This window comes from Bombyx mori, chromosome 25 (assembly GCF_030269925.1).
Source record: "Bombyx mori chromosome 25, ASM3026992v2".
NCBI lineage: Eukaryota > Metazoa > Arthropoda > Insecta > Lepidoptera > Bombycidae > Bombyx > Bombyx mori.
In genome coordinates, this window is record NC_085131.1 from 6,560,584 (window position 1) to 6,584,505 (window position 23,922).

The window sequence follows — 23,922 nt, forward strand, 5'->3', positions numbered from 1 at the left end:
TTTGCGCGCCTTACAAAGATAGTGTTGTTACTCTATCACTAACTTTTTTTAATGAACGCTGAAAGGTCCGTAGAGCAAGCATAATCGCCCGAGGCTACTACTAGCAATAGGAAGGCAAAGAAAAAAAACAAAAACCTTGAATGAATGAGAATCATAGATAATATATACGAACAGAAATGACGCGTCGTCGTTACGGCATAGGAGTAAACCCTGAAAATTGCCTTACTGCAATTTTGTTCTTTTATTGCACACATAAATTGGATCCCCTACGTCTTACGTATTCAATGTCACACTAAATTTCGTACTTTCTCAATTTTGCTAAGCGAAACGTTCCTCTGGCTATCATTATAATTTGTTTCACGTAAATTTTCATTTTCCCAAACGTTCACTGCTAAAGTTTATTGAGTTACCGGCCACGTACACGATGCACGGAGTAATTAAATTCATTAAATGCGATTATAATTAGCAAGTAGCCTTGCTTTTTTTTGTTACTAGAGGTCCCGCAGTAGTCGAAATTCGACTATAATTAATTGGAATTGTAAGTTTGTACACTATTATGATTGTATTGTATACTTCTATAATCACAAATTTTGCCAAGACTACACTATAAAAAATATTAACAAAGACAAACAATATTTAATGTATTCTCAATTTCACAACAGACGTCAAGAACAAAAGTTTGACAATAAATAGTATGCATGCGTGTGTGCGTCAAATACATGATATGTAGTGTGTGTAATGTTTTCTTTATTGATTTAATGTATCTTTTATGCATTATTTAAAAAAAATATTAGCATTGTGCGCTTCTTCTCTATATTCTCTATAAGTGTGGAAAATTTCATACTCCTCCGTCCGCGCAATTTTCGTAAAAAGGGATACAAAGTTTTTGCTTCACGTATTAATATATAGATAGGATTATTTTTTTCTATTATAATTAAGAATAACCACAGGTCGGTTTGCCTGTGCGTGATTTTCATACGTATGAATATCCGTTTGCGAGTTGTCGATCGACTGAGATATTAATGTGATATAACTTATTTTCAGTTCTTGTTTCAGGGAGGGAAGGTTTCTCGCATAAAATATTAATGAACCACAGATGGAGCACAATACGTTTCAGCTAATGGGTAAGTTTATTGAGATGTTTTACAAATAAATAAACCAATAGTTCCCAATATAGTGCTTAGACATGATGAGAAAAATAATATAATTATAGATTTTCCTAATCCAAGTTATATAACAAACAAGCATATATAGATTATATAAATATTTACAGTATATTACAGAATTTATAGACTTAGACATACAGTGATATCGATTGAGTAAGTCATTCGATATAACATTAACATAAATTTGATACTGAAACAAAATCACATTTCGTTAAAATTCATTGAATATAAGTCTGTTCTTTTTTTGTTTTTTTTCCGACCTAAGCTGGTAGCCTGGAACGGCTATTCCAGCGTAACCGTTGCTAGTAGGTGAGCTCACGGAGCTCAAACCTGACGATGATGCTAACATGAACCCTAGCAAGGGCCGTGCTTCGCAGAATCTCCGGATCGGAAACGCGACCCACTGAGAAGATCCGGCGAGAAACTCAGTGGGATGTGTCTGAGAGTAAAGTCTGGTTATAAAATCTCACGTATATATACAACAGCTGTCCCACCCTTCAAACCGAAACGCATTACTGCTTCAGGGCAGAAATAGGCAGAGAGATGGTACCTACCCGCGCGTACTAACAAGAGGTCCTACCACCAGTAATTACGCAAATTATAATTTTGCGGGTTTGATTTTTATTACACGATGTTATTCCTTCACCGTGGAAGTCAATCGTGAACATTTTTTGAGTACGTATTTAATTAGAAAAATTGGTACCCGCCTGGGATTCGAACATCGGTGCATCGCTTCAAAACGAATACACTGGACGTCTTATCCTTTAGGCCACGATGACTTACAAAAGCATTAAGTACAGATTTATAGTTTTTGATGTAGTTTTGTTGTTGAAATTTCTAAATTTTGTAATATAATTAATTGGGTCGTTAATACTTGCTTTGATTACTCCAAGGATTAAAACATCGGAAATTGTATAATAGAATGCAAGCATGATGTGATGGGTTAAAGTGTAAATTTGTTTGAATGAATTCGAAACGAGAACACTTAATTAAAACAAAATAGATCGATCAAGACTACGAATAACGAAAACGGGGGTAATACAATTAACGTAAAAATTCTGAATGGGTCCCCATTTCGCCCAGTCCAGTTTTGAAGTCCACTTTTACGATGCAATTTCACTTTCACACTCCCACGTTTATGTTTCGCAATAATTTACACCTTACATTAAAACAGCATATAAAACGAAAGATATCCAGTGAGCACCACCGCAAATTATGTAAATGAGAAAAAACAAAATTATGAACGAAACAACCAGCGATTAGAATTTTAATAAAGAAAAAGAAGAAATCTTGTGGAAAATTACGTGCAATTTTGTCGAATTAGACATGAAAAATTACCAATTAACGTTCATGAAAATGTAACGATTTCATATCATATTGCTTAGGCTACATTGTGAAGTAATAATGCCAAGACAACCAGTGGTAGTGTGCCTTATGAGAACGGATAGGTACCTCATTAGTAATTAAGAGTGAAGAAGTCTTTAAAAAATACAACTGAGAATTCCACCTCATGTCTCAGAGTGGGTAGCGATATTTAAATTATGATCCAACAGGTTTCTCGATAAAAGTGAACCATTTAAAAATGTATGTGTATTATCTATGCATTTAAATTTGTTTTATCCAGTGGGAGGACTTTTTGGCGGGAACGCGAGGAGTGAACTTGTGTGATTTGTTTTATTTTGTCTATTTAGTGTTTCTTCGGGTTTAAATGTGTAATAATGGTGGTTTATTAACCGTTTAATATATGTGAAAGTGCACAAATGTGGGAAAATGAAACAAAGCCGCTGGACGTAACTTCTCGGGATCCTCCAAAAAGTCCACTGAAAAATCTTAGTAAATGACCACCATTTTACTGAGATTAGATTTCATCTCATATCATCTCATTTAATTTCATCCTAGTTGATTAATGTCTCAAATTAATCATTTTCATTTCATTTCACTCCATAATATCATTTTTCATAAAATTAAGAATATAGATTAAAATAAGACATGACTTAAAGGTCTCGGTTACCAGGTCATAAAATCTTAAAAAAAAATAATTATCCAGTGGCAACCAATAAAGTAGGAAACCTATGGAAATGAAACGTCAACCAAAATTTCGTGCCACTGTGACGTCATCTGGCCACAAAACATGGCGGCTTTAGTGCTGTACAAAAGATTTCAATGTTATCAGGTTTTATCGATAAACGTTCTTGGCTCATTTTATTTTAAATATTGTTGAGTATTATTTATTTGTAGAATTTATACTTTAATGGGAAGTAAGTAGGTATATTGTTATGTGCAAATATGATATGATTTAGATGGGTGAAATCTAAGACAAGTTCGTCCTTCGAATTTGCCAAGTAAACGATATGATGATTTTTAAAAGTTGCTACACTGATTTTATAAAGTTGTCGTTTGTCGCAAAACATAAAGATATGGCGTAGTTCAAAGCCATCAGCCCATTTCTAGCATGTTAAATGTTATCGTATTTTGAGTACGTGTTTTTCTTAGACTATTACAATCTATTTTAATTGTGTTGCTGACTCTAAAGTCCGTAACATACTACCGCAGCGCACCCCAAGGAAGGTGCGCCGCACCATTTGAATCACTTTCGCTTGAGAGTGATTCAAATTTTAAACTTATCAAGGGACCGCGTGAAAAAAAAAACACCTACAGAACATTTATTCATTAATTACAAACGTCATTCCTTGTGACTTCCTCTCTAAAATCACTTAATTATTAAATATTTAACAAAGGGGATTGCCCACACTCCATAGTGTGCTAGGCCCAAGGTGGACATTAAATATTACTATAAAAATGGACTGATTCAAATTCTTAAATGTATTAGATATCTAAAAAATATATTGAAATTGACGCCACTATTATAAAAAATATAATAAAAATAAAAAACTCGTTTTGAGGTTAATTTTCTATATAAATACTTCAAGAACTTTTCTTTTTTTAATGTTTAAGATGTTCCTAATGTATTTTTATCCAATTGTAGTTATTAGGGTATAAAAAACACACATTCTTTAAATATCTATATTATTCTATATTTTCTTCATCTTCATACACAATTAGTAAATCATCTAAAAATAGCACAGGAGAGCATATACACGGTTTTAAATCTCGGTCAGGTTAAAACCACAATTCACACAATGGTTTTCAGCCGTAGTATGAAACGTTATTGATAAAAGCAAAATAAATCGAAGAAAAATCAAAACACATCCATTTTGAACGCAAGCACAAGCAGCAAGCGAAGTGTCAGTCAGTCAGATTAAAATCAGTGTTGTCAGTATAAAGAAAAATAATTACATGAAATTCATATATCGATCATTTTTTTAAATAACCGATATTGGATTTATTTCTTCATCTTTTTTGTACGAGTACACATTATATTTTATTTTTTATGTTTTTGTTTTAGTTGTACATATTTAAATAACAATACAAGTTAAGTTTTTTTATTGCTTAGATGGGTGGACGATCTCACAGCCACCCTGGTGTTAAGTGGTTACTGGAGCCCACAAACATCCACAACGTAAATGCGCCACCCACCTTGAGATATAAGTTCTAAGGTCTCAAGTATAGTAACAAGTTAAAGTCCAATGGGTATGTCTTTGATGTTATTTTATGTGCTGAAAATCGATTAAAATCGATTGATTAATGATAATATGTAAAATGATTTATTTATATGTTTTTTTATATACTTAAAATGTTTACTTAATACGTAAAAGGTTTTGAAGTTGGCAATATTTTTCCCGCAAAAATAAAATTCTTGTTTTTTTCAATAGAGTTACTTTTTTTAAACTACTTATTGTAAACTGTAGTGGCGCTTATTTGGAAGAAAGTAAATGCATATTTATTTATGACAAAATTAATGCACTAAGTATTTTTTCTCTAATCTATTGTCCGCTTTGGGCCTGAAATGGGCCGTCCCCTTTACAATAGTGTTTTATTCACTGCGGAATAAAACTATTTTATTTAATAGTTCCGAAGAGATTTTGTCGGTAGCCTTTTTCCCGAAATATCTAAACAGAATGTCTAAATATGTTTTGATGACATATTTTAAAGTGGTATTTATGATTAGTGTCATGATCAATAGATTCCGACCGAAAAATGGATTTTTCGGATGAGGGCTCCATAATGAATTTAAATACATATAGATAATAGTTTTAGGATATCGACTTTCTTGAGATCCTATAAAATACGTTTTAATTATTATTTTTGTATGTTTTAAGCATGATAAATTATGAAATTTTATATAATCAATCATATTAAATCGATATCAAAGTCAATAAATAATGTACAACCCAAAACAGACGGCCGAACTGACGTGACAATGACATTTGGCGCGCTAAACATGGCGGATTTTCGGCCTCATTAGACGGAGACGGAGATATTTACGTATATTCATGTTTCATTTTATGTACGCACTGAAATACTGTTATATTGTTTTCCTGCGAGTTAAAGTGCTGAGTAAGAAAGAGATAGATATATGTTTATGTATGTGCCTTCAAAATAGGTGCTATTTATATAAGCAATTGTACGTATAGAACAATATGTCGTGTCCCTACTATATAGGTCTATGGTGGCAACTCTAAACTTTGACAGCTGTCACATATGATTGTTTTAATTTTTAAATAAGGAACTCTAAACAAAAGAATCACGTGTTATTATTGTGAAAAGCCATTACAAAAATGGCGGAAATCACACTGAATTGTTTGATATGGATCCGGGAAATATAAATAGTTTCAGCGGGACTGCGCCATCTGCCGCATCGCGTATTAAACATTCAATTGATTGAAGCAACGATGCCCAGACCAAATCGTCTCACGAAATTGGGATGTAAGCTGGTCATCAAGATCATGTTGTTTAGCGCCATTTTCTTTTTTGAGCTTTTCTAAAGTGAATTTCAAATATTTGAGTAAACCAGAAACATAGTACTCCGTTAGTATTCACGGGTCGTAAGCAAACTTAAAGCCTCTGGTACGACTTAATCTGACGTTTTTAATCAGTTCATTGTCGTTACAGTCATGCGTGACCACGAATGTAAATTATTCGAAACAACGGAAATAAAATAATAAGATATTTTTTTTAAATATGTAAACGAAATAGTGCAATGAGATATATAGTAACAAAAATTAATTATTACATTTTCCGAAATCTACAATAAAATCAATATTAACCGAGTTATATTTTTACCGCACGTCGCACCTCCAACACCGAAATAACTATTACCACACCAATCATTACCTATTAACGTATTTACAAATAAATTAGAACAACCCTCTCGGCAAACTCATTCTCGCTTCCCACGGCACTCATTTATGGTAAATGACAGAGTGACGGGTTTCAACGGTTATTTTTAATGGCTTTTATTGACACGAGAGTTCAATCATCTAGAATCGATAATACAAAATAAATAGAACGAATAAAGGGTGGTGAAAGGACATTTAACCTTTGAATCTCATTTGAGAACAACAAATAAGGTATTCATTTGTAACTAACTACAAGTAAAGGGATTCATTAGCAATATTAAGGAACTCGAGTGGAGAAAGACTTTATTTTAAATTACTTTTGAGAGTCAATTATTAAATGTGGTCAAATAATATTCTGTGGTACAGCATTAGGTGGATTATTTAACCGTTATATGTTAAATTAAAATAAACAGTTAAACCTTAGAAGTCTTCTTAATGTGAATATGAAAGAGAATAACTTCACCCACAAGGATGCCAAAGATTGGGCAAAGTGGAGGAGTTTAAGTAGAAAAGCAGACCCTGGCACTAGACCGGAAAAATCCTAAGAAGAAAAAGTCTTCTTAATGTTATTCGTCTATTACTCGTAAGAAGAATGTTATGAACTTAATATACGGGTTTGCGATTTCATGCGATTTTCAAATTAATATTATTCATTTATTTCTTGAAATGGGTGAATGAACTCAAGGACCACCTGGTATTAAATAAATGCTGGAGTCCATAGACATAACCACCTAAACGCCGCAACTCGTGTTGATACATGAGCTAAAAGTCTTAAGAGTGGTGTATAAGTGCCGTATCACGCTTCAAATCGGAGAGCTTTACTGCTTCGGTAGAAATAGGAAAAGTAATGTAAATGATTTCACGTGAATCTAATCTGGATTTTGTGGTAAAGACGAGTACACTAACGCAAAGTAAACGAGTTGCAACCTAAGGATGAAGAAGGCTTGAGGTAATTAAAATAATGATTCCGTACAAAGTTACTAAAATACCATATATAAATCGGCGTTAGAACCTCTAGTCTAGTCTTATTCGTTAAAAAATAGTTTATATTTAATTTTACAATCTAGAATAGATGACAAAAAATCTTTATTGTACAAACATAATATTGGTACAGAGGACTTAAATGTCATGTAGCATGTTACCGGCTACCCCTGTTGCGTATTGGACATTTTTGTGGTATTACATCTAAGTTGATAAAATTACGGAGTAATAATTTTTTATTTTTTATTGCCTTTGTAGGCAGACGGGCATACGGCCCACCTGATGGTGAGTGGTTACCGTCGCCCATGGACTTCAGCAATGCCAGGGGCAGAGCCAAGCCGCTGCCTACCGCTGCTTTATAATTAAATTATTTTTATTATATTTTCTTGAACATAACCAAAATACATGCATGTGCACTGAGTTACCGGTATTATAATGAATGCCATGATAAATTATGTGGAACCCTTCAGCTTAAAATTACTTTTTTTTTCCTTAGGTGTGTGGACAAGCTCGCGGCCAACCTGGTTTTAAGTAATCACCGGAGCCCATAGACATCTACAACGTAAATGCCGCCACCTACTTTGAGATATGAGTTCTAAGGTCTCCGTTTTTACAGTACAACAGCTGCTCACCCTTCAAACCGAAACGCCTTCACAACATACATAGGCAGGGTGGTGGTACCTACCCGTGCGGACTCGCAAGACGTCCTACCACCAGAAATTACGCAAATTACATTTATTTTGCGGGTTTGAATTATATGACATGATGTTATTTCTTCACCGTGGAAGTCAATCGTGAACATTTGTTAAGAACGGATATCATTAGAAAAATGGGTACTTGCCAGCAGGATTCGTAAACCGGTGTATCGCTAGACACAAATGCACTGGACGTCTTATCCTTTGGCCATGACAACTAATTATTAAATACAGTATAGTATATTAATAGAAATCCAGTGTTTTCATAACAAACATGATAACATATGAAATTTCCTTAAAAAAATACATATTTTGTTATTAATGGTAATTGTTCAATTCAAAACATCAGCTGCTTTATGTATTAGTCGAAGGAGCGTCAGATTATATGGTCTAATCTCTGAATTATAATAATAATAATAATAATAAAGCCCTTTATTTCCGAACTATAACCATGAAATTTACATTTTTTTTTTTTTTTTGTTATTTCTTATAGTGTATCTCGGAGTTCGGCGTGCCTCGTGGCATAGGCCTCCTCCAGCTCTCTCCATTGGGCTCGGTCCTCAGCAACTCTGGTCCAGTATGGTCCTAGGGTTAGGCGTATATCATCGCTCCATCTCGTTTTTGGTCGCCCCTGTCTTCTGGTGTCCCCTCTTGGATACCATAAAGTAACCTGTTTACTCCACTTGTTTGTTTTGCAACGTAGCATATGTCCTGTCCAACTCCATTTAAGATTTTCTATACGAGTTATTATATCCGTTACTTTTGTCTTCCTTCTTATTTCCCAATTTCGAATTCTGTCACTAAGTCTGATACTCAACATGCTTCTTTCCATTGCTCTCTGTGTTTTAGCAAGTTTTTCTCTATGTTTGTCAGTTAGTGTCCATGTCTCACATCCGTAAGTCATGCAAGGGAGGATACAAGTGTTGAAAGTCTTTCTCTTGATATGTATACCTAGATCTTTATTCTTCATTATCTCTTTCAAGGACCAGTATTTTTTCCAACCGCATGCTATTCTTTTGTTTATTTCGTTGGACATGGAGTCTTCAGAAGATATAATTTGTCCTAGGTAAACGAATTCCTTCACATATTCGAACTTGGTTCCGTTTACCTCTAAGTTCCTTTCTGTTGAGTTCGTCATTAGTTTCGTTTTATCTGCATTAATTTCTAGCCCTACTTCTCTGCTTTTTTCTACTATTTCTTTAATCATGTGTTCAAGTTTCTTAGGATTTTCTTCTAGCAAGATAATATCATCTGCAAATCTCAAATGATTGAGGCGACTTCCATTGATTATAATACCATAGTTATCCCAGTTTAATCTTCTAAATGTGCATTCCAGTACTGCATTAAACAGCTTGGGAGATAATGGGTCACCTTGTCTTACGCCTCTGTTTATTGGAAAGGGGTCTCCTTTTGACTCTAATTTAATACTGCTTTTACTTTTTTTGTAGATGGATTTGATTAGTTCTGTATATATATCGTCCACTCCTTGTTGTTTTAGACTCAGCCAAATAAATTTGTGTTTTATACTGTCAAATGCTTTGGAGTAATCTATAAAGCAGATATACAAAGTCTTCTGGTATTCATTGTATTTTTCCAAAACTTGTTTGATTGTGTGGATGTGGTCTATAGTGCTGTAGTTCTTTCTAAATCCTGCCTGCTCGATCGGTTGGTTTTCGTCTAAAGCCCTTGTTATTCTTTCTAGAATTACTTTTGCGAAGACTTTGTACACATTTGATATTAGACTGATTGGTCTGTAGTTGCCAATATCATCTTTATCTCCTTTCTTATGGAGGAGGATGATATGTGACTCATTCCATTGCTTTGGGATGACGCCTGTTGTTACAATATCATTGAATAGCTTGGTTAGTATTGGGCTTATTTCTTCTTCGTTACCTCTAATCAGCTCATTTGATATATTGTCGGGTCCTGGAGATTTTTCTGGCTTCTGAGACATGATGGCTTTCTGTACTTCTTGCAAGAGTACTGGTGGTACTTTTTTATTATTCGTACTAGGATCGTTATCGGCGGTCTTTTCTCGGTCGGTGTCATTGTCCGAGTAAAGAGTTCGATAGTAATCTGTAGCAAGACTCTGAATTTTTCTGCGATTTGTTGCTTGTTTGGAGCTGTTGCTTTTTAGTTTTGGTATCCATTCCACTCCATGTTCTCTTAATTCCTTAAAAGCTTTTCTTGTTCCCCCTGTTCTTAGAATTTCATCTTCTAATTTTTTCGTTCTTCTTAATTTCCTATCCTTTCTTATGCTTTCCCGAATCTCTTTGCTCAGTTTAGATATTAACTTACGGTTTTCTTCAGTTTTTGATTTGTCTGTTATAAGTACTTTTCGTCCTTCTAGGAGCTCCATTGTCTTCGCACCAAACTTCACATCTTTTGTTGCATTTACTTTCCTCAATTTTGACAGTTGTGTGACCATGTGATCATATTTTTCTGTGACACTTCTGTTCGAGTTTACTATTTCTTTCAGTGTGTTGATGGACGATGAATCTATTTTTTCTTTGTGTTGTTCTAATGTCAATTTATTTTTGATATTATTTCTACTTCTTTTTGATTGATGCTTTTCTAAACAGCAACGTACCATACGGTGGTTCGTATTAAAATTTAAGTTTTGAATAATGTGTGTATCTTGGAAAAACTTTGGTTTGTTAGTTATTATGAAATCGATTTCATTCTTATATTTGCCATCAGGTGATATCCAAGTCCACTTGGTTTTGGGTTTTTTTTTGTAGAGCGAATTTAGTATTGTTAAGTTATTTTGTAGTAAAAATTCAATTAGTCGATGTCCGTTTGCACTCCTCTTTCCAAATCCATGTTTGCCCATTATCAGTTCTTCTCCGGGTTCTCTACTGCCAACTTGTGCATTAAAGTCACCCATGACTATGAGAAAGTTCTTATAATATTTTTTTATAATATCAGATAGTGTGCAGTAAAATCCCTCTCTTTCACTTTCCAATGCTAATTCTGTGGGTGCGTATGCTTGTATAATTGTCCAGGGTTTTTTGTATCTTGGTAAGTTAATGTTGAGTATTGCTATTCTGTCTGAAATGCCTATCAGTTCTTGTATAAAGTTCTTCAATGATTTTTTAATTAAGAAGCCCACACCTCTTTGGCCTGCTGTTTCACCTTTCTGATATAATATGTAGTTGTTTCGTTCAGTTATTTTTTCATCAAGCCTTCTCATTTCACATATTCCCAGGATATCCAATTTTATATTTTGTAACGCCTTGTCCAGTTCAAGTAGGCTTTCCTGTGTTCGCAGAGTTCTTGTGTTGAGTGTTGCAATGTGGAATGTTTCGTTTCTTTTTGCTGGAGGGTTTTGGTCTAGTGCTCCCGCGGAGACCAGCCGTTGTGGGAGACAATTTGTTCGTTGTTTTTCCTTAAGTCTAATTGTTTTAGCCGTTTCTATTTGTTTCCGGTTTTCTAGGGCCTTAATTAATTTTTTGGGGTATTGGGGCAGGTATCGGATCTTGTTTTCTCTATATAACTCAGTATGTTTGGTCTTGTAATTTCATTTTTCTGTATTTTAGTACTTGGTTTGATTGTATTTCTGGCTAAATTACTTGTACTGATTTTTTTCTGTGTTGCTTGATTGGGAGAATCTGAGGGTTCTCGCCTTCTTTTTTCTCTGCTATTGTCGTCCGGTTTTATTACTATAAGCTTGTCATGTTTTAGATATGCAATGTTACCTTTCTTTTTTTCTTCTTCCACTTGGGATTGTAGTTTTTTGCGCCTTTCCAGAGTTTCCTTGGAGTAATCCTCTTTAACATATATGTTTGACGGGAGATTAGACTTGTTCTTGAGTACAAGATGCTTCTTCCACAGGGTTGTAAAAGAAATTACGACTGGTCGGTTTTTGTTTTCCGTCTTTCTTCCGATTCTATATATGTTACTAATCTCTTGGCTGTTCATTTGCACTCCTAGTTCTTCTATGGTATCTTTTATATAATCTACTAATTCTCGCTCGGATTTTCCTATTTCCTCTACTCCGAAGAAGACGAGGTTGTTTTTTCGTTTCTCTCTTTCTAAGGATTTAATTTTCAACTCTAGTTCGGATACTTTGTTTGTGAGGAGTTTATTTTCTTCAATTATCGCATTTATTTTCTCGTCTATAGCTTCTGTGACGTTCTTAGTTACCGCCTTTGTTATCTGGTCGGCTTGTTTATCTAATTTCTCTTCGAGTTTACGTAGAAGTAATTCCATATTTTTATCCATATTGGTTTACTACTCTGGTAACTTTCTAGTTTTGTGGTGTTTTCACTGTTTTTTGTAGAGATTTTAATTATTTTACTGGCAGCCCCGATGTTGATATCGACTAACGTCACTGACACTCGAATATACTAAGTGTATAATCTATGACTGACACTGTATGAAATGTTGTAAGGTTGGCACTATGTAAGTGACGAGTCTATTCTATTTATTATCACTTTTTAGGTTATAATGACAGTGAATGAATTTATTTATTTTCGTAGTAAGTAATCGCCCGCACTGATTTTTATTTCTAGGTAACTTAATAGTCTTCGTTTTATTAGATTGTCACTGGAATAGTGTTGTATTCACTATTTTTGCACTGTTTATAAGTTATTTCACGCGGAGATCTTTAGCGTACGTGTTGACACTTTCAATACCGGAAACGGAATGAATCTCTGAATTAAAACAACATTATTATGACTGTTTCGTAAATTAGTGAAAATTCTACTACATAAAGTAGACGACGGAAGAAAAAAATCAATTTAATTGAAATAAAAGTACACAGCTCGTCTCGTAATTTAAATTTTGTCATTCAAACGTAATCCCAAAGGAAAAGGAAGTTGCTTTTTGTGAATTCCATTAACCGGTTTCTCGATACTTTGCTCTTGGGCTTTTTGAAAAAAGAAATCCTCAACTCGCAAGATCCACAGAGCATCGATTGAATCGTACAAAGCGTTCTAACCTTTGCCATTCGTGTTTATTCGTCTTCTCGTTAAACTAACAAAGAACAGATCTCGAACTTTCTGGATGTGTGTAGATCGTGGGTAATTTAAAACGTCCGTTTTTTTTTTCGGTAATTGCTAACTAATACATTCGTTTTGTAAAACTGTATGTACTCATTTATTTATTTTAAATGAAAAGAAATTGTTATGATGAAATGAAATTAATTACACGAAAAGCTGTTCATTAATGTCCGTGGCTTATTAAAAAAAAGTGAGATTAATACCAATCGTTTTCTTTTGGAACAACGATATCTGTGTAGTTCAACCTATATAAATCAATAGCTGAGAGATCGAGCAAACATAGACAGAATAAGCAAACAATTAACTACCGGCGAGTGAGGGAGGTGATCCCGTCAACATTAGCTTCAGACAAATCAATTTACCAATCTACTTATCCTTTTTAAAATGAATTTATTATCACAAGAAAAAGTTTTTTTTTTCTATCAAGACATACACAAACACAGCTGTGGTTTGTGTCCGAAATTAACAATTTTCCCGAATGAGTTTAAACTTAATACGGGTTCTGTTGGTAGCTGTTTCTGAGAAGGTCTCTCCGGGCAAATAGATATATTAGCATTAGCATACAATATATATCGCACGTGTCTCTAAAACAGATTACAATAGTTTCTCATTCGCATTTTATGTTTTATGGGTTCAAGTTTTATGAACACATGCCCAACTAAAGCCTTCGAATTTTTATCATTGAACATTGCAACTATTTCGTGTGGTAAAAACTTAGGTACTATTGCTAATAGAATGAATTCAGAGCACAGAGACCGATTAAAAATATTTTATTATTCTGAATAAATACGCGAAATATTGTCAATTTCGTAAATGACAAAGATGCCGGATAACTAGGTACGGAATTTATTTAAAAAAACGGCAATTTGATTACATGAGGCAGGATACAGTAGGCAACCCGGTCGGCGGTGTATTGCGTTGCGACCCGGCGCGTTGGTTCTGACCCAGAAGGGTATCCCGGAACACCAGCGGCATTGCCCGGGCGGCATGGTAGGGCCACCATACCGCTGAGACAGGCGTCATTGGTCGTCAACTATCGCCTCGACGACCCATCGGTCGGGAGTCCTTGGGGTGAGGCCGCGTGTCTGGTTGTAGGATTGACCGGGGAAACCCCTAACTCTGACCGGGTTCTGACCCCAGGTGAGATCAGACGTCGGCTGTAAGAGTGCAGAGGAGTCGTTTAATGCGGTAGGGTTCTAAAAATATCCTTGGACCCGCGGTCTGCTCCCAACATCTGCAGATCGTCAAGTCCGACATACCCCGCGCGCCCCCTAGGCGTGGGGACCTCGTAGGAGGTTCGGCCCCAGGCCCGAAAACAGAAGGCAACACTAGGCAGTGGCTTGGCTTTTGCCCCTGGCATTGCTGACGTCCATGGGCCACGGTAACCACTCAACATCAGGTGGGCCGTATGCCGTTCTGCCTACAATTTCAATAAAAAAAACCTGAGATAACGACAAGTTCAGCGCTTGTTTGATGTTAAGAGGTTTTCTGAATCCTCTGGCACCATTGGCTAAATTACGCCGCTGACTGCGATCCTCCAACTTCATTAGAATAGACTGTCAAATTCTCTTAATCGGAAAACACCATTACCTAACAAGTAGGTAAGCTAAGCTAAGCTTGGTTTCAAAGCACGGCCCACTAACAAAAATCTATCCCGGAAACACCTTGTCTACCTTTTTTACGTGCGGATGACGTAATTGTATTTGAAGAAGGCTGGGATCACTTATGTTATATATTAGATTTGTTTTCGGCCAAACTATTTTCATATCATATCGAAACTCTGGCAGAACAGGTAGGTATTACGAAGAAAGATAACAAATTAAAAGTAACATTAAAAAACAGATTAAAATAAATTGTTTAAAAATAAAGTGTTTTTTTTGCAGTTTCTAAAGTTGTTGTTTGCTGATCTCTCATATCTTTGTCACTATGCTTTCCTAAAAACTCTTTAATATTCGTCTAAATACATTTTATTTTAAATTTCATGTCACCCATACTTTTCTTTGTCTTTCCTTTTAACAATAATTGAAAATTTAAGCCATATTATATTTCGGCATTATAAAATAGAACGCATTGCGTAAATGCAATTAATGTTATTTTAAGAAAACCCACTAAATATGCCTCGTAGATTGACTGACTTTCATAATGAGATTTTTCACAAAAAGTGCAATGAAGTTTTTTTATGGGTGTTTAAACAGCTTTGTGCTTTAACCTGCGTTCGGGGCTCAAAGAAAACTCGCACTAACTACGTCACCGAACTACTTTACTTCCCGTAAGCGTGTTCTCATTTATAAAAATTGTTTTTTTCTTGACGGTCGTATCCCGATCCCAGTCTGCTTTGGAGATATGAGGTCTAAGTTCCAGTTTGTTCCATCCTTGAGAATGCAACGTATAATTGCCGCCATAATTACTTTATTTTTATTTTTATTGTTTAGTTGGATGGACGAGCTCACAGCCCACCTGGTGTTAAGTGGTTACTGGAGCCCATAGACATCTACAACGTAAATACGCCACCCACCTCGAGATATAAGTTCTAAGATCTCAGTATAGTTACAACGGCTACCCCACCCTTCGAACCGAAACGCATTACTGCTTCACGGCGGAAATAGGTGGGGTGGTGGTACCTACCCGTGCGGACTCCCAAGGGGTCCTACCACCAGTGATTACGCAAATTATAATTTTGCGGGTTTGGTTTTGATTACATGATGTTATTCCTTCACCTGGAAGTCAATCGTGAACATTTGTTGCGTACGTATTTCATTAGAAAAATTGGTACCCGCCTGCGGGATTCGAACACCGTTGCATCGCTACATACGAATGCACCGGACGTCTTATCCTTTAGGCCACAACGACTTCAATTACAGTGATGTGCCGTGGTACCGTAAATAACTTCCTCGGGTTTCGTTTGATTGATGATATTATTATGTCGTATCGCTCCGAAAATAGCTTAAGAAAAGTTCGGGTGCTTCCAGGTAAAAGTAACAAATTCTAGTTCAGTGGCGACTAGTACCATCGTAAAAGGTGATTAGGATGTGAATATAAACTGGTTACATATAAGAGAATCTTCAAATAAAAATTATATTCAACAATAGTTGATTTTTTTTTGTCAAACAAACCTATGTCGTGTATGTATATAATGAATTTGGATGGAAATTGAGAGTTTCTCCACTTCAGACACAAGTTTTGATCATTTCTCGTGCACCATGCTTTAAGAGAGACTCTGATGGCCGATATAATTCGGATCCCCCGGCTAATATCCGTATAGCAATGAATACCGTCAATAGATAGCATGTCATTGATGTACAGCATTAAAAGCGTGGGGGGAGTTTAGAAACTTGTGGAACGCTAGCGTTAATAGTTATGCCAGCCGTCAACGTCGGCTATAACGCTCCGTCTATCTAGAAAGCTAGCAATCCACTTGCAGAGTCCCTCAGGGATTCCGTGCATTTGAATTGTGTCTGAATGTAAATATTACTTACCTAATATTAAAATTAATTTCAACATTCTGCATCTGAAACAAACAAAAAATTATATAAATTAATAACTGCGAAATATGTTTTAAGATAACAATAATCTGCTAAATCGATTAAAATAATAAGTCATTACAAGACTCCTTTTAGTTTTGTACGTGATCAGTCGCAATTACAGCTCGTTTGATGTTAAGCGGCTACCAAAGTACATATACAAAAAACGTGAACGCCGCCCATCTTAAAAAAAGGGTTTTTAAATTGTTGTGATTTTTTTACGACCTACGTGAATTTAATTACTACTTAATTTTTTTTTTTAATTTATTGGTGGTAGGACCTCTTGTGAGTCTGCACAGGTAGGTACTACCACCCTGCCTATTTCTGCCGTGAAGCAGTAATGCGTTTCGGTTTGAAGGGTGGGGCAGCCGTTGTTACTATACTGAAACCGTAGAACTTATATCTCAAGATGGGTGGCGTATTGTAGATGTCTATGGGCTTCAGAAACCACTTGACACCAGATGGGCTGCGAGCTCGTCCACCCATCTACTAATATTTAATTATTTTTAGTTTGTTTTTTAGATCAAAATTTCCATTTCGGAAGCATTCAAACCAAAAACGAGTCGTGCGATTGTTTGCAGTGTTCTCTTCGTACACGTCATTAACGTTGTGAGCCGTGTGTTTGCTACCGCGACAGAACTCATGTTCGTCGATAATTACTGGAATCGTTATCGTGTTCATATTGATTTAAAAGACACGAATGTGAAAACAAAACACTAATTAATAAACAAATGGCTAAATTTTATAATGAATTTGGAATTCAGTCGACTTTGATAATTAATTAATTTGTTCATAAATTGAGTAAAATTAATTTATATTAAGTATTTAATGTCGGGCTTATGTATGTACATAAGTTAGTTTCAAATAGCCGATATTGTAAAACGGCAATTTCATAAGACCTATTATTTTCAGATACGTTTTGCAAATCATAGAATAATGTTACGTCGGTAAAAGTAACGCCATCTATCGCCGAATAGTCAAACGAATATCGAAGGTTCTAGAACGCTCGAGAAGTACAACGCCATCTATTATCGGATAGCGGAAACACGATACTCGAAATGTGTGGAATATTCTCGATAATTCTAGGGACGTGGTATCGGCTATAAAAGCGTCGCAAAGATGGCACGCGGTCAGCTAATAATCGGAACTACTCGAAACGAAACAGCAAACGGATCACCTGAGGCGAAGCGGAAGAAGCGAATTGAGAATTTGAAAGTGTTTTGAAGTGTTGTAAGTGTTCTAAATGCTAATACAGTGTTAACTTGTACTTCTTTGGAATTTTATTTATCCCGAATCCCAGCGCGTAACAATAAAAACCAACTTATTTTGAGTATTAATTAATAAATGTTTCTGATGTCAATAAATATATTCTTGGAATCATATAAACGATTAGTTCGAAAAGCGACTTCATTTTGAGTCTTCATTCGGAGCTCATCACGCATCAAAGAGCTTTATTGATTAACTTCTGTAATTGGAGCGTGAGTTAAAAATAAGTCTGTCCGACAAACGGTTTCAATAAATTTACAAAAGTACAAATATTATCGTGTATGCAATGTTATTGTAAAACAAAAGCTGTTTTATAAGATTTAAAAGATAGTCTATTTTCTACAATATCTTTTTTAACTTTGAATACAACAAAAAATATTTTGATTAACAGTTGGGTTTAAAAAACATGTTTTTATTAAATTATTTTATATCAGCCTCGACTAAATTGCGAAAGTTAAGTCCGGAAAAAAAGTTGTGAAATTCTTTGTGATTGCACTCGAAATATTTTTTTTTTTTTATTGCATAAGTGGGTGAGCGATCTCATTGCCCATCTTGTATTAAGTGCTTACCGGAGCCCATAGACACCTACGACGTAAATGCCGCCACCTGCCTCGAGACATAAGTTCTAAGTCTCCGTTTTAACAGTACAACGGCTGCCCTATCCTTCAAACTGAATCCAGATTAGATCTAGCTACTACTTGTACGATTTAGCTAATATGTACTGTAATAATTGCAATTTGTTTTATGCATCAATAAATTAAAAAAACACATAACTGTTTCACGGTAGAAATAGGCAGGGCGGTGGTACCCACCCGTGCGGACTCAAGGTGTCCTACCACCAGTAATTACGAAAATTATAATTTTTCGGGTTTGATTTTTATTACACGATGTTATTCCTTTACTGCGGAAGTCAATCGCGATCACAATTGTTAAGTACGTATTTCATTAGAAAAATTTGTACTTGCCTGCGGGATTCAAACACCGGTGCATCACTTGTATTGCACGGCAATGTATAATAAAGTGTATTTTAAAACATTAAGACCCTCCTCTCTCCACAACTATAAATATCGCTTTATTTATGTACCAACCCATTAAAAGCAGCTAGCTAAGTAAAGTCTGGACCACTTAGAAGCTATCAAAATTTAAAAAAACCAAGGATTTTCTTCGGTTTTCACAAATCGTAAACTTTAAAACTACTTTTACGATATAATCTGACGACGATTTTTTTGACGATTCGAATATTTTACAGTTTTCATGTAAACATTGAATTAATTCTAAGTAATGTCAATTTTTAATAGAATTATTTTATAAATAGACGATTTTAGTAAAATCAGTTTTATTAAATCACTAGCGGCCCACTCCGGCTCCGCTCGGTCTTTAACAAAAATTTCAAAGATATTTGACGTCGTTTTATTTATTTTAAATAAAAAAACACATTATTGTGGCATAACTATAATAGTTGAACATACGCTGTCGTGACACTTTTGTAAATAATTATAATGCGCTCTACAAAGTCGTAGTACATTATTTTAGTCTATCACCAATAGTTTTCGCAGGGCACGCGATGTAAAGAATATTTTAGGTATTTTTTTTAACCCTCGGGTAACATTACTTTGATTTTAGTAAGGATCCCTAATTTTTTTCAAAAAAGATTATAGCCTATGTCACTCAGAAATAGTGTAGTTCCAAACAGTGAAAGAATTTTTCAAATCGGTTCAGTAGTTTCGGATCATATTCAATACAAACAAACAAACAAATCTTTCCTCTTTATAATATTAGTATAGATAAACTTGAAAAACGTAAATAAAAAACAATAAAAAGAACCTTCATTGAATAAATCAGTCACCTAGAGCCCTGTAAAGTGAACTAGCTTCACTGAAATATAATCACAAACAAGTTTACTAAGCTTGTGCACTGTGCTAATTGAATATTACTGTAACACCCAGGCAGCGTTGTATTTTCGCCACAATCGATTTAGTATGAAGGCGCTACGGATATTGCTACGGTGCTCGTAGAGCTCGCTACGATATCGTTCATTCCAACTACTCGAAGTTGATACTCGGTTGTAATTATTTATTTTGTATCCTGTTGTAGCTTTTTAGCAAATCGTGCTTAAGGTATTGAACTTAAACTATGAACCGGTCCTATAATATGAAAAGCAGTAATTCTTTTAATGAATGATATTTTTTTTAAACTCCTTGATTACAGACACAAAAAAGAAAACTTAAGTTCTTGATACTAAAATAAAGCTTATTGATTATTTTAGCAGTTTAATAAACTTTTTTTTGGGGCTATTTTGGTTTTATAGAAACAAAATATTTTAAATTAACAATTTATATAATTTCAATATAATGATGAAGAACTTAAGTGCCCTTAACAGCACACCGTTAGAAAGTTCTTCGAACGAGAAAAGCTAGTAAAAACTTTATTAAATACTTACTTGACTTCAGAAAACTTTTTTTTTCGCCATAACAACTAAGTTCAAAAATAAAGTTTCATTGTACACTAAATAACTATCTTCGAAAAAGTGTAAATTACATAATTGCTATGAATTTTACAAGACTGTCAAAGTATTCGAGAGAGAGCATAATTAAACTCGCGACAACGGCCGCAGCATCCGAGTGGGGACGCGGAGATGAGATCGCGCGAGAGTACCGAACGCGACTGAGAGCCAGAAGCGCGCCCGACCCATCTATTTTATATAAACCGTTTATATAACGATTTATATATTTACCCGCACTCATACATATTTAACTTTTTTCCCATTTCACGTCGTTTATTCGCCGTATGTAAGGTCGGTCAGCGTGTGTGAGTGCGAGTCGAGCATATCGCGTATTTACGTTTTTAGAAGGGGTAAAGCTTTTATACCTTTCCTTTACTAGTGTTCGGTTCTGTAGTTGAGCACGACGCCATGAATGCCGGACCGTGGTATAGCCCGCTTCGATTTATGGGTTTCATTTTTGCGAGTAATTTTTTTTTTAGGTTGAAACGCTCCTACCGTTTGAATGCATGTATCGCGTTAGTTTAGATTGTGTCGGGCACACAAAATGCTACAACGTATTCCGAGGAAGTTTTTTTGGGGTTTCGTTCGGAATACTTCAAATTTATAAAACTTTAATTCTTTATTTCCAATTAAAGTGCAAGTAATATTGAAAATCTGTGTTTTTTTGGAACGAAGTTCCTTGTGGGACGATGCGGAGGGGTACCCTAACTGGGACAAAACGTCCGTAACGTAAGATTTTTATTATTAATGCACACAGTGTACGACTTAACTTTGTAATAACGTACAAAAAATTACATATTTTTTTATCATTCATTAACTACGATCTCAGAACGTTTTTTTGCGCAATACACTAACTCTTATGCAAACAACCGTGAATGAAGTGTACCACAGTATGTTCGCACGTTACCGAATGTCCGTGGGTTGTTGCGAAACCTCCAGTTTTATCTTCTTTATACCTCGAATAGAACTTAAAGTTAATATATTTATAATAAGGAACTTCGTTCCTATCCGGTATCCGTCGACACCACACATTTTTTATTGCTTTAATGGGTGGACGAGCACACAGCCCACCTAGTGTTAGGTGGTTACTGCAGCCCATAGACATCAACAACGTAAATGCACCACCCATATATTTACCCTCAATCATGCCTTGAATCACAAGATGCTCCACTGAGTCGTCACTCAGTGGCGTCACGTGTCCGATCGACTGCGTGGCAGTTTACCCTTACAATGAGCCAAACAAATAAAAGCATCTCCTAACAGTCCCGTCAACGACTGCACGAGAAATACCGCGGTACGCAAGAAATGGCTACGTCTTTGGGAAATGCACCATCACTTGACCACGACAAAAACTACCAATAGTTCAAACGACTACGTAGAAGAATATTGAAAATCGTAATTTGACATATCGTCGTTGTCAAACCAAAATCTGCTATGTGCACTTTTTGAGATTTTTGCTTTTTGACGTTTTCATATAGTTCACAGCCCCTATCTACCATATAAAAAAAACTGTTATATGTCTATAGCTTTAATATTTATCCATAGTTTTCATTTGACAAAGTTCTTAAAAAATCACCTTCATAAAAAAAAAATTACGAAAATGTTTTTACTCGTTAATTCAAAATAGAGTTTTTGCACATAGCAGATTTTGGTTTGACAGCGACGATATACAATTATTATTGGTAGTAAAAATTTTAAAACGAAGGACAAAAACCAGCAACGTCGCATTACTGCGAAATCGTAAATGTCCAGCATCGACCCTTTTTTTCTCTCCATTAAAAACATTTTTCATCCGATTTCATTTTTATTCACGAGCTCGCGATGAAAATACTGTTCCATTATGACAGTTCGTATATCGACGTCGCAGCTGATAAAGAGGTCAGATAATGAAATTTATGTCCAACGACCGGATACCAATACTGTCGGCGCTGGCGTCATTTGAAATTTACGACAGTAAGGCCGGCGCATATCGTATTACGATCGTTCTACAGTTTGATGTGGTTCTGTACTGCACTCAGATGTAGGTAGACCCCTTACAGCAATATCGCAGTTACAAAGCATAGCTTAAGATCGTGTTTATTTGGCTTAATTTATTGTTTATTGATTGTTAGGCGTGTTGTAGATGGGCAGAGATAGAAACGACATCCTTTATGCCGCGCAATCAGTAATCACCATTCCGGTATGATGAGTACAGTTTTGGATCTATAGCTTCTGTAATATTTTATTATATGTCAGGCCAAAAGGTCATATGAACATCAAAATTAATTTTTAATTAATTTTATTTCTATGCGTTACGAAAATCACACATACATATCGAGGGGTAAAAGGCTATTTCCTTTAAACGACATTTAGCTTAATACATGAGATTTACCTTTATAATTAAAGGTGCATTTTATTTTGGTACTAGCGACCCGCCCTTGCTTCGCTTCGGAAACATTAAATTTTATAATTGATAGCCGAGTTCCGCGATACGACAATGACCGCGGGGCGAATCTAGTCTAAAAAAAGTAGGCTAAGTTACTCCTTATATCAGTGAAAGTCCCGTCAACATCGATCCAGCCGTTCCAGAGATTAGCCTGAACAAACAGACAGACAAAAATTGTAAAAAATGTTATTTTAGTGTTATATTCATATGCTTGTAGTAAAAAGCGGTTATTTCAATACTACAAACAGACACTCCAATTTTATTTATATGTATAGGTTAGTATCAACAGTTCGATGTTTTTAATTGAACTTCAATTAATTTTACTCCATTAAAATAGCTGAAGAAGTCAAAATGTAGTCAAATTTTTAACTTTAAATGGTTCTTCTGTAAAGTTGCGAAAATGTCGCTTAAACCAAACAGCCTTTCACCCCTCTATATGTATGTACAAACATGGAAATAATGAGATGATCATTCCGATAGAGGCACCCGTCACGTGCGGACGTGCCCATCGACCACTCGATCGCCCGGCCTTTGTTCGCCCGGCTTTTGTTAGCCCGGCCATTGTTCGCGCGGCCTGTGTTCGTGGTACATCTGCCGACCAAGTGTTTTTTCCTGGAAGTTTTTATTTGTTTTGTTTCCTTTCGTTATTTCTGTGTTCGTGGTACATCTGCCGACAAACTGCTTTCCTGGAAGTGTTTAATTGTTTTATTTCTTTTTGTTATTTCCGTTTTGTTGTGTTTTTTCTTTGTCCTGTAGTAATCGTGCCGCATCGCCACCTGTGTTCAATAGAACCGCTCAGGTCCGAGAAGTTGGGGCCTCGCCGCAAGGCGAGTGTCTTCAAGACCCGGGGCCGCCCCACCTGGGCACTCAGCGATCATGGACGCTGTGTTCGCGGAATTCCTCCGACTTCGTCATCCACAGCTCGCCTCAGAATTTCTGGCTTTCAAGGCCAATCACACTGCGAGCTCTCTCGAAGACTCCGCCGTGCTCGCTGCTCCTGCGTCGCCTGTACCTGCGTGCAAAGCTTCTACATCGAGCACCGCAACCTCCGTCGTGCCTGCCGTTCCCGCGTCGCCTATACTGGCGAGTAAAACTGCTGCGTCGTCCGCCGTGGCCACCGTT

The 23,922-nt window shown here is 35.8% G+C and overlaps 1 protein-coding gene across 1 annotated transcript in view; it reads right to left on the reverse strand.

Annotated features, from left to right (window-relative positions):
• LOC101744074 (cell adhesion molecule DSCAML1) overlaps positions 1 to 20,535 on the reverse strand; it is a 98,113-nt gene extending 77,578 nt beyond the window's left edge. Inside the window, exons 1-2 of the mRNA XM_038020367.2 lie at positions 20,313 to 20,535; positions 16,562 to 16,593 (exon numbers count right to left, since the gene is read on the reverse strand). Of these exons, the coding sequence (XP_037876295.2) occupies positions 16,562 to 16,586 (25 nt within the window). The 5' untranslated portion in view covers positions 16,587 to 16,593; positions 20,313 to 20,535. The remainder of the gene's footprint in view (positions 1 to 16,561; positions 16,594 to 20,312) is intronic.
• Between the last annotated feature and the right edge of the window lie 3,387 nt (positions 20,536 to 23,922).